This window comes from Miscanthus floridulus, chromosome 17, assembly GCF_019320115.1.
Source record: "Miscanthus floridulus cultivar M001 chromosome 17, ASM1932011v1, whole genome shotgun sequence".
In the NCBI taxonomy this organism is placed as follows: Eukaryota; Viridiplantae; Streptophyta; class Magnoliopsida; order Poales; family Poaceae; genus Miscanthus; species Miscanthus floridulus.
Genome location: NC_089596.1, coordinates 35786629 through 35799249, shown reverse-complemented (window position 1 = coordinate 35799249; position 12621 = coordinate 35786629). Strand labels below are relative to the sequence as shown.

The window sequence follows — 12621 nt, the reverse complement described above, 5'->3', positions numbered from 1 at the left end:
ATACACTTCTTTTATGAATCCGGCAGGTAGGAGCCATTTTATTTCTACCCTAATAGCCTCCTTCTTGTCTGGCGTGAATCGTCAGAGTTTTTGCTTGATCGGTTTAGCGGTCGGCGAGACATTCAAGGAGTGCTCAATCTTCTCCCATGGTACCCCTAGCATGTCTGTAGGTTTCCAAGCAAAGACATTGGCTTTGGCACATAGGAAGAAATGAGCACGCTTTCCTATTTGGGGTCGAGGTGAGCCCCAATCTTCACGGTCTTGGAGGGGTCGTCGAGTCCGTGGCCGACCTCCTTAGTTTCCTTGGACTTGGCGGAGGCGTGAGGAAGCTCTAGTGATGGGATCTCTAGGTCATCAACAGGCACCGCCTTGGCGTCAGTGACCACACTGGCCATCTGGATGGAGAGATCGGTGGCTTCAGTGAGGGCGAGACTCTCTATCTCACAGGCGTAGGCGATGGAGAGGTTGGCCCGTAGGGCCAGGACTCCTATAGGCAAAGGCATCTTCAGCACTAGATAAGCGTAGTGCGGTACAACCATGAACATGGCCAGAGCTAGTCGACCAAGTATGGCATGGTAGGCGGTGTTGAAGTCGGTGATATAGAAGTTGATGTGCTCAACGCGGTAGTTGCTTGCCGTGCCGAACTGTACTGGTAGGGTAATCTCTCCAAGCAGTTTGGATGCCCTACCAGGTACCACACCCTAGAAGGAGGAGTTAGAGGGTGTGAGATATGTTATCCCGAGGCCCAGCTCCTTTAGGGCTCTAGTGAAGAGGAGGTTCAGAGCACTCCCACCGTCGATGAGGTACTTTTCTAAAAAACACTTTCTAGACAGTTACATCAAGGACGAGGGGGAAACGCCCTGTCTAGGGGATGTCCACCAATTGGTTGGCCCGACTGAAGGTGATGGGGACCTCAGACCAGGGGCGATAGCTAGGGTTGGCGGTGGCATCTTCAGTATTGACGGCGAGCACCCGGCGGACGGTGAGTTTCTGTTCTCTTCTGCTCTCAGTGGAGGCGAGACCCCCAAAGATGGTGACCACCTTGTCATGATCCTAGAAGGCATTATTGTTGCCCCTAGTTGGTCGGTAGCCTTAGACTCCATCGTTGTTGTCATCGTCTGGCTTTTTAGCCTGGAACTCCTTAGCTAAGATGAGGCAGTCCTTCATCTTATGCTTGGCATTCTTGTGGAGAGGGCACAGGCCATCGAGGATCTTCTTGTATTGCTCGTCGTAGTTGTGCTTGGCATGAGGTTCATCAATGGTGGTGATAATGTGGTCTGGCCGATGACAGTGATATTGACCAGACTTGGATCCTTCTGGCCGATCACGGCTGCTATCCTAATGATGACTACAGTCGTCGTAGTGGCGGTTGCTGTGGCACCAGTCATTAGGGCGATCATCGCTACGACAAGTTTGGTGATGAGTGCCCACATCCTCGTTGAAGCGCACCTTGGCTTCTTCAGCATCAACATACTAGTTGGTGGTCGTAATCATCTCACCAATCCCTGTTGGTGGCTTGCGGTTGAACCTTGAGTGGAGGTCATGGTGATGGAGTCCTCGGACGAAGGCGGTGATGACCTCAGCTTCCATATTGTTAGGAATAGAATTCCTCATCTCGAAAAAGCATATGATGTAGCTATAGAGGAGCTTGGATGGCTATAGAGACATCTCAAAAAAGCCTCATACCAGATGCGGTTCAGATCATGCTTGGTGCCTAGCTGAGTACACATAGCCATGTAGTTGTTGGTGAAGACCTTTTTCAGCTCTTCCTAGGATCCGATGGATTTTGGGGCAAGGCTTGTGAACCAGTTCATGGCGGTTGGCATGAGCATGATAGGAAGATAGTTCACCATGACACTGGTATCTCCTCTAGCAGCACGCACAACAGTGGAGTAAGCCTGTAGCCACTGTGTGGGGTTCATCCTTCCCTCGTAGGACTCGACCCTAGTGATTTTGAAACCACGGGGCCACTGGAGTGTTCGGAGTGCCCTAGTGAATGCCGGGGGCCCTTTGGGGTTGTCAGTGCCATGATCTGCAGCATTGCCAGCTTTGAGCGGCTCGAGAGCTAAGTCTAGGTTACTAAACTCTTGCTCGTACTCTTGACGGTGGCGTACTTCTTCTTCATGGCGACCGAAGTGGTGCTCGTCGATACGTTGTTGTGCGTCTCAGAGATTATTGAGGTGCACTCAAACATCCTGGTCGACCTCCTAGTCATGTTAGCGAAGGTGTTCGATGCGGTTGCCCCTAGCTCCCCCCTAGAGGGGTTGTCTGTCGTCGCAGTGCTAGTAGGTAAAATGACTTAGGCGGCGATAAGATCTTGGTGCGGCTGATCGGTGAATTGAGCTTATGGAGTATGAAGGTCTCTGATCCTGGCGGATCTCATTGACCTGGTAGTGTGCCGCTTTAAGCATGGTGGTGACCTTGGCGACCTCTGGTGTTTGTGGGAGCCAGACGAGTTCATTGGTGGCCACAGCCAGGTTGGTGCTTGGGGTCTTATAGATGTTGTGTCCGTCAACATGGACAAATTCGTCATTGATGTTGTAGTGGAGTTGGCGTGGCCTTTCTTGCAAGTCAAGATGAGCCTTGGCCATCGCAAGGTAGCCTCATTTGCTCAGCGCTATGCACGGTTGACGTTCCTATTGATGCGGGCGGTGCAGTCCTCGGTTTCCCCTTCCCATAGGGGGCAGTCGATGAAGCCAACCTCAGGGGCGGTTCTAAGATCAGATCTGTAGTCGCATATGTTGGGGTGATCAGCACAGAATCGATCTGCACCGACTCGATGAGCTTTTTGACTCTGTCAGCGTTGATGATCCATGAGATCGATCTGACCATGAAGATCTAGCTAGGCTATGGGAGGGACGAAGATCCTATGGAACATACCATCTTGTTCGATATAGAAACAACACACACACCCCTACCAGGCACGTCAACTATCGATAGAATATCATTGGCAGTCCTCTGAGGGGTATCCTAGGAAGGTAGATTGATCGATAGAGATGCGTATAATCGAGAACAAGAAGGCAATAGATACACACAAGTTAGACAGGTAAAGGCCGTCAGTATGATGTAATACACTACTCATGTGGTCTGTTGGATTGTATTGGCTATCGTATGATATTGTATGAGTTTGGAGGGGTCCCTGCCCACCTTATATAGTTTAGGGGGTAGGGTTACAAGTCGGTTAGGTCTAGGAGATAACCAAAAAGGAATAACAGATTATAGGAATCATGGGATCATACATATCCTAACAGATCTCGTAGTATCTTTAGGATATCTTCCCCGTGCCCCGCAAGACTTCATCTTATGGGCTGGGCCACCCCTTGGGGCACAGCCCATGTGGCTCGCCATGGGTATCCTGGGTCATACCCCCCACAACTAGTTCCCAAGCATCTTGTATCCGTTGTGCAATGCCATCTTGAGCTTGTCCGAGCAGGCGTGAACAAAGCCAAGTTGTCAAACTCATGGTCTGAGCACCGTGATGAGTTGCCAAGCAGTTGTGATCCATCACTGAATAGCACAAAACATCACCGAGCAGTGTGAACCATCACCGAGCAGCGTGAACCATCACCGAGTAGCGTGAACCAAGTACAGCTTGCCATAAGGATGTAAGGAGCTCAAGTTTAGAATAATTTTTTTTGTAGTGGACCCAGTGTGCCCACTTAGAGTTCGACCATGAGAAAGGGAGATAGTCTTCTTCAGCTTCAAGAGGCTGTGGAGTCTTCTGGATTAAAGCAAACACACTCACCGCAAGGTGAAGTGTGCCCACTTAGTCCCCTGAGCCTGACAGTAGGTGACATAGTCATGTGGTGCCAGGGTCCAAAGTAGAAGAAAAGTAGAAGACTAGCCGAGTAGACAGCCAGTCCTCGAGCGTAGCCTCGAGATGAGAAAAGCACATTCACCACAAGGTGAAGTGTGCCCACTTAGTCCCTGAGCCTGATAGTAGGTGACATGGTCACGTGGTGCCAGGGTCAGAAACAACAGTCAACAAAAGAAAGTCCCTAATGCGGTGAGGAACCAAGACGTAGTGTTGACGTAGTCCCTAAGCCATAAGAGAAAATCTTAGGAGAAAACAAATCATGGAGAATAAACCAGAGTAACAGGCTATACAGTAGTAATTACTGAGCCGTAACTAGATGGCGAAGAAGTCGGCGAATATTCGGTGAGCAATAACAAATTGCGACGAGAAGTGAGCGATACGGGCTTCATTTGCACGAAGGCCCAGGTAACGGCCCACCACGTGGTTGTGGAGAATTTGGTGTGGCACAAATCTAGGAGCGGTTTCCCAAAAACCCTCGAATGCGAGAGGTGGGGGGAGTGCTTTATAACTACGCCACCGCTGGGGGCGCAACCCATGTGGTTCGCCTTGGGTATCCGGGTCATACCCCCCACACATTGATTGGGTAATTTCAATGAAGATCCTAGAATTATTTTAGGTTATTGCTATACAATGGTATCGTGTGTAATTTAGATATAGATTTATAGAGTTATTGAAAGGACCTTGATGTCGCTTAGGAGGCCTAGAGGGGGGTGAATAGGCCTGTAAAAAATCAACTCGAAACTCTGTTAGAACAGAGGGTGGCACTACCGCTCTTCAAAAATAAAGCAGACAGCGTTGATATTTCACAGATAGTAATCTGACCCTCTCAGCTACCCAATCATGCAAATTCAACTTGAAACTCTGTTAGAACAGAGGGCGGCACTACTGGCCTTATAGGGCGGCACTGCCGCTCTTCAAAAATAAAGCAGATAGTGTTGAGATTTCATAGATAGTAACCTGACCCACTCAACTGCTCAATCCTACAACAGAAAGACAAAATCTAGTTTGAAGACTAGATACCACAGAAATCTCACACAAGAGAGGATCAAGCTATGAAACCCTAACAACAGCTAGCAAAGAGTTGAACCAGCAAGAACACAAAGTGAACACATGAGACACAAAATTTATCCCGTGGTTCAGCTCGCCACCGAGGCTTGCCTAAGTCCACGTTTTTGAGGCATCCACAAAAGGATTGGCTCGCCACCAAGGCTTGCCTTGCCCTCGTTCTCAAATCAAGAGAATGAACTCTTGAAGTGAGGGGTAATTTCTTAGTTGTAGGATGAGGTTACAAACCTCCTAAGGCTACCACACAAGTTGGCAAGCATAAGTGCGACACCTAGCCGGCTAGGAGCAAGCTCCAAGAGTAACAAACCCTAGAACCGCCAGCCAAACATGAACCAAATGCTCTTAGACTTTGGGAATCAGTGGATCTTCTCTCCAATCAAGTTTTGCTGCCTTTTCTCTCAAGTATTGATGGTGGAAATCAAGGATTTGCTAGAGGGATGAAGGAGCAACAATGGAGGAGAGAGAGGTGAGCTTTGGTCTGTGCAGTTTTGAACTGAACCATTGGAGAAGAAGGCTCACGGTTGTGGGCTGGCCCAAATGGTATTTATACCTCTTGGCTCCCCACGATCGTTTATAGGCAGCACTGCCGCCCTAGCCAAAATAGGTAGAATCTAGAGATTTTTGGCTGGCTGCTTTGGCTAGGTAAGAGGATATAGATCTGAAGATTTGAGCATCAGGTTGCACAGTTGAGCAACTATACTAGAATCCCTCTTTATAGTATGGCTTTTCCTAAACTCAAATTCAAAGCATAAAAGAATGTAATTGCCTTTGAGCTGGTTGCCACTTCATTTGGTAATTTAAAACTTCTATTATCGAATATGTTTTCCTCATTCTCATTATACCTTGATTATGTGACTTGAACCATTTCCATACATATGAGTTCACCTTCATGGCTTCAAGTCACTTCCACTAATGATTTGATCCTCAACACAATATGACTCCTCATAGCTTGATTAGTACCCCGACTCAATGTAAGTACTCTCTTCTTCACCTTAGCCATGGTACCTCGGTCACCAAGCCATCGCTTGCCCTTCACCTTTGCTTAGTACCTCGAAGCCCTTTCCTTGCTATCTTCACCCTATCAAGCCATACTTAAGTCACATTATATTAAGCATCCATTGAAAACCATTTCTTCAATATTATGATCCTTGCTTGAATATTTTCTAGATATGAATGTTGAGATCAATCAAGCTTTAGTTTGTCTCACATAGAGACATACATGGATCAACATCAATATGGTCAAGCTAATTCATGATTCCTTATTCCCTTCTCATTTTGGCTTGACATTCCAATTGATCTTTCATATATTCATCCATGTAAGCAAACCAATGTAGAGAATCGACTTATATCCACTATACATTGTCAGTTGACCAAGTATGGTTGTGCTTTCAACATGATGCCTATGATATCACACAACAGAGAACCATGTCATTGATTCCATTTGCATTGTTGTCTTTTTCTTGAACTAGACTGCTTTCCAAATACAACAACAATACATAGTTTGGCATTCACTTTAACAAATGTGGCATATCATCAAGTTTGCCTACTAGTTGAACCTTGGTATATACTTGTTAATACACAACCCACAACTTTATGCAATGACTTTCAATTTACCAACCACTAAGCAAATGCACTTACAGTACTTGATCTTTTCATGATAAAGAGGCATGCTTTTAGAAAATATAGTGAACCCTGGTGTTGTCAATAATATTACTATGAATTGATGATAGGATATTAGATTTTGGTAAATCTATTAATCTGGTCTTAAGCTCTCCAATATCTCATGAGAACTAATATGTTGCCTACCTCTAATTAGTAACAGTAAGATGTTATCTTGTAAAATTCACATGTCACTGATAGTAAAAACTTTCTATATGCTCTATATTCTTGTTGGTATTGATAATTGTTTTTGAAAAAATAGCTAGTTATTGAGTTTATTTCATGTGGAATAAACTAATGCATACTATGTTTAATTGGTCCTCAAAAAGTTACACTACTATAAAAATAATTTTAGGAGCAAACTAAATTTATTAACGGTGGCAGACCGAAATCGAACGTCTCTCCAAAAATACACATCTATTTTCATAGCTGGACAGTTCATTAACGGAGACTGGCGGTCCTTAACTCCCATTTTTTATCATCAAATATCCACTAAAATGAACACTAAACTTAGAGATAGGGTTTATAGACTAACAGATTCCACGAGTTTGGTGATTTGATAGGACATGTAGGGATAACACAGAAAATATGCTTAAAGTATACAAAAGAACACAATAAAACAACACCTAACATGAGCCCAAGGGGTAGAAGGCCCACTACCAGGCAATATCAGGGCCCAGTGACGTGGAGAACAAGCCGAAACTAGAAGCAAACCATCTCTAATTCGTGTCAACACTTGCAGGAGTGGCCCATATTCATCCCCAGAGGTCCACCAGATAAAGATTAGGCTAGGATGGCTCCTTCAGGGTGCGGCTGCCCCCTATAGGCATGCCTCAAAGGGCGATGTGGGGTGATTCCCCTGAATATTCCCCTTGGAACCAACCAACTACCTGCTATAAAAGGAGGAGGGAGCCCCCCAAATGACAACAACCACACCAAGGAAGAGCAACGTCACATTTGAGCTTCACTCCAAGGCTTAGGCCATAGCTATCTAGAGTTGAGTAGTGTAGGAAGAGATGTGAGCGAGAGTTCGGGGAAGTGCTGGACCTGTCGGTAGTTTTCCCCTGCTTGTACCTCGATGAACACCTGTACCTCAACGGATTCTTTTGCTAAGTGAGGGTTTGTGATTCTTATGGTATTAAGTCTTTTGATTAGCTAAGTTGTACTCTTATTTGTTTGTGGGTTCATCGTCCGTTCTCGTAGCGGATACTCTAGTAGAGGTCTCCTAATAGAAACAAATAACCCTGTATGACGCTAGAGTAGTAGTCAATAGCGTAGATGTGGTGTCTAGGCTAGACCTTTGTTTGCCTCGTTCCCCATGGTTGAGGGGTAGGTGGTAGGTAGTGAAAGCCCTGTCTATCCTTTGTAATTCCCCATGTTCGGGTTCAACATAGAGCTACAAGCCTGAAGCGCTTGGCAGACTAGGTGTACGCTGATGCATGAAGTGAGCAATTAGAAGTAGAGTTTAGCTATCATTAGTCCCTAAAATCATAAGAATCATCTCTACCCTCGCCAACTCTATTCTTGTGTTATCCTTGGACAAACTAGCTAGAAGAGTACCTCTGTTCCCTATGGAAATTATGATACCCTTGTAAGGAAAATGGACCCTAGGCCCATTTACTTTGGATTTTAGTGTTTGATGACCAACGCAACCAAATTGGACTAATGAATTTGCAAGTGGTTGTTTTGTAGTTCAATAGGGTGCAAGACGTGACTTGGACGAAGGTGATGTGATGATCGATGATCAACACCTTAAGCAAGACCCTAGAAGCACAAGAGAAGACCCAAGATATCAAGCAAAGTCCAAGCACGAAGATAGGAACCAAGATGGACACAAGATCATAAAGAAACATGCTCGACAGAGTGACTAGACGTAGCGACCAGACGTTGGAAGGTGATCGACCGGACGTGTCCGATCAGTTGCTCGACATTAGCAGGCATCATAATCTCCACCATGAAGATGATTTCAATACTTGGATTTAGTGCTTTGATGGGACTAGTACTTCTTATGCAAGATAATTTCATTTGTGCCCATCTCTCATCATCATCATCTTCAAGAAGATATCATAAACTTGTGCTTGATATCAATTGAAAGTCCATTGCTAGCTCTTGTTGTCATATTGAGATATCAGCTGAAGACATATTTCTTGATATACCAAGATAAAGATTATCAATCAATACCAATTGAAATATGATCTTCATAATTTTGACACCAATTGAGAGAGTCTTCACAAGGCTTTATAATGTTTTGGTCGTCAGCAGCTAGCCCAGGGGCCGTGGGATGAGTATATATATAGCCAAAACCAAAACTAGCTATTGGAGTTCAAAAACTACCATCAAGACCTGTACAGGCGCGGCACTACCGCCCTTATGCGCGGCATTGCCGCAGCTCTCAGAATCAGCATAGGTCACCTCACGGAAAATGTCATATCTCTTTACTCCGAACTCTGTTTTTAGTGATCTTAGACTTTCTAGAAAGCTTGTTTCGAGAGCTATCCAGCCCAACCAAGAGAAATCTCAAGATCAACAAGTGCAAGTGTTGTTCTATTGAAAGGATCTTCACCAGTTGATGCCAATTGGAATGAATGCCCGTATCTCATAATGTCACCTAGGAAATGCTCATAAAGACAAAAGATAGCATTAAATTGCACAAGATAATTTCACAACTAGTGATCATTTTGGATGTGGAAGGCATGTAGATCACTAATTGCAAAACCTTATAACATAGACTAAATTCCCCCCTTTTTTTGATAGTGCATATATATACATGTGGAAGGCAAGAACATAGGCACTTTTGGTCAACTAAGTCCAAATAAGGGAATTTAAGCTACATTATGGAGAGTAGCTACTTAAGAGATAAAAATACAATCCAAATGAATATGAGAGATAACCAATTTGGATTGAGTCAATGTAGCATACTCATGAGAGACTCATTCTCAGCAAGAGACTACACAAATTCACTAGAAGAAAAGGTTAGTCTTAAAAGACACAAGGCATAGGATGGGCTCCCCCTTAATATGTGCATCAAGTGCTTGAATTACTTATGAAATGCACTAGAATCGGTTTAAGAGTCGAGGGAAGTTCATCCTATATCTTGGTAAAGGCATGATAAATTTGCAACAATTAAAATTATGCCAAGAAAACATACCACCACCAAGGTAGATAGATCACCACATAAATTTTCATCGATATGACCATCATAGGTGAGACTTCAATGATTTGGATGGCTATAGTTCTCACTTGATGAAATGTGGTAAAACTGAGCTCTTGTGATCATCCAAGATCCATATTAATTTCCTAGTTCTTTCTTTACCTAGAGCAACTCACACAGAGAGCAAAGGTAAAATTCATGAAATTTGCAAGTTATGAACTAGGAGTTACCACTCTTTGTTGATAAGATCCTAGGAGATCAATGGGATGGATCATAGGTACTTGATGAGCACTTAGAGAGGAGAAATAGCAATGAAAGCCCACTCTTCAATTATTTTCTCCATCTCATCCAAATCTAGGTCCATTTAAAGGATTGGGACATTCAACATTTAAATCAGGAGCACTTGGTTTATAAAGACTGAGACCTCCTAGAATAATTGTGAAACACCTAGAGAATCCAATGGAACTACCCATCCTCCTTTTTCCATGTGTGGGACTGCACATCAAACACTTGAAAGAAACCAATAATCCCACAAGATATAGGCTAAGCTCCCCCTAAATTTGTGCATATAAGAGTACACAAAGTTCACTTAAGCACATTAACAATATGAGGTCAAGGGAGTGTCTTGCACTATACTTCAACTGATTTGAACTCCTTGAAACTGCTTGCAATTCAATAGTCTCAGCTAATTACTTCTTGTTCCAACTAGTTGCAATCACTTGCTGCTGCTTGTACTCTGATTGCAACTTATTTGGACCCTTGAGTGAGTTCTTTTGTTTCATTGACTCCTTTAGACCAAATTTATATTTCTCATATTTGCTGATTCTTCATAACCAACTTGAGAGCTAACTCAATCTTGTTGCCACAATGCAATCCAATTTCATTCATTCAGTTTAGTTTTCAGATTCTGTCATCCTCAGAAAAGAAAAAGAAATCCATATCTCTCAGACCACTAGCCCAATATGCATGAAATTTGGTAGAGATCTTCATCTATAAGTCCTCTAACTTCTCTAAAAAATTTAGCTCATTTGAACTCCATTTGGTCTATGAAAATAATTTTCTACCAGAACTGCTCAAATCTGAAACTGCACTGTTGAAGCTGACAGAAACCAACTCAAAACTGATTTTCTTCAAAACCAATCTTCATACCAATTGTACAGCAACAAGTACTAGATGTGTATAGCATGCTCACAAAGTTTTAGGTCAATTTATCAGTATTTGAATCTCCAAATCCATGCTTGAAGGCAGTCAACTCAGATTTGCAATTTTCTGGACAGATTTGATGATCGATGATTCTTCTTCTTTTCCTATCCAATCTTTGAGGTGATTTCAGGTGAGAATACATACAAGATGTTATATCCATTCAGTCCTCTCATCAACACTCGTAATCTTGTGAATTCTTCTTATATAGCTTATTCAAATCAACCTCAACCTTGATTCAAGCGAAACTGAAACTTTTGATCTAAATGGTCTTTAGCAGCAACATCTTTCTTTAGGTGAAGAATAACCTTTAAGCTTGTGAATTAAATTAGCACAACATCTTCTTATTGATTTTCTATGAATAAGCTCAATCACAAGAAGACATTAGTAACACAAGCACTAGTTTTCCATTTAGTAACCATTTATATGTGGATGACAAGTGGGTTACCAAAATGGAGAAACCTCATAACATGGACTAAATCTCCCTTGATGTCTCATGAATATTCTTTTGAGTGGAATGGAAATGTAAATGTGCATGGTTGGTCATTTAAGTCCAATGGGCAGATTTAACCCATATTATGGTGAGTTGCTAACATAGACAAATCTAATCCAAATTAGCTAGAGAGAAAATACATCACATGGTTTTGGATTGATAGCCTTCATATAATAGCACACTCTATTTGAGAAACACATTCTCATTTAGTGAGACTACATAAATCACTTAGAGAGAAAGATTAGTCTCACAACTCTAGCCATAGATTAAAGTCTCCTTTTATAAGTGCTCTAAGTATTTGAATTTCTCACATAGCACTTTATTCATTTAAGAACTTGAGATTTTCACTCTATGTCTAGGTCATGGCAACAATAGTGTAATCAATTTGAACTATGCCAAGAGATACTCACAACCATTATAGCATGTAGATGCCCATAAGATGAGAATGAGAATTTGGAAATCTAACATATGACAAGATTCCATCAAGTAGGAAGTTCTTGACTTGTGAGTAATAAGTCCTTTTACTTGACTTGAGCTTGATTCTTTACTCTTGGCCATTTTGAAATCCACTTGTATCCTCCAATGTGTACCAAGATTCCAAATCCATCAAACCAACTCATAATGTGCATGAACATAAACTTGCTTCATCTTGTTTTTCTTGGTTTGAAGTCCACAAAGGAAAGTCAAGTCACATATTTTGCTTGATGTGGATGATCAATTCAATTTTAATCATATTTCTATTCTATGACTAGCAACCAATGAATATCCTCAAGTGCTTCTATTATCCTAAGTGGCTACACAAGACACAAAGGAGTTTAGTTTCAAATAAATTGCACTTGAGATTTAGATGTTACCACCCTTCTTGATTGTAATGGATGAGGTGGTCTTTTCATCTTCATCTTGCACATATGAAGGTTGTAGATTTGTCCACAAACTAGAGTGGAGTCAGCTGCTACTATGTAGGAGGGACGGCACTGCCGCCCTTGGGTGCGGCACTGCCGCCCTGCTAATTTGCAGCAGGGGTGTGCTGCACCTCTACATCAGAGTTGTTAGCGGAATTTGGTACAGTAGCAACTTGAGGAGCTTCCACTTTTGTAGCATGTACTTCTTGTGGTCTTATATCATCAATGTCCATTTTCTTGATTGCCCCACAAGGTGGTTCCTCATTACCTACAACATGAATAAGATCTTGCTCTACTAGAGAGCCATTAAAAGCATCATATGGCAAATGATTCA

At 42.8% G+C, this 12621-nt stretch overlaps 1 protein-coding gene across 1 annotated transcript; it reads right to left on the bottom strand.

The window, feature by feature from the left end:
* Window positions 1-224: 224 nt before the first annotated feature.
* LOC136515537 (uncharacterized) lies at window positions 225-545 on the bottom strand. Its single transcript, XM_066509098.1, has one exon. The coding sequence runs from the start codon at window positions 543-545 to the stop codon at window positions 225-227; it is 321 nt and encodes a 106-aa protein (XP_066365195.1).
* Between the last annotated feature and the right edge of the window lie 12076 nt (window positions 546-12621).

Excerpts from the sequence above, each read along its gene's own strand:
- LOC136515537 (XM_066509098.1), bottom strand. The coding sequence starts at position 545 with ATGTTCATGGTTGTACCGCACTACGCTTATCTAGTGCTGAAGATGCCT.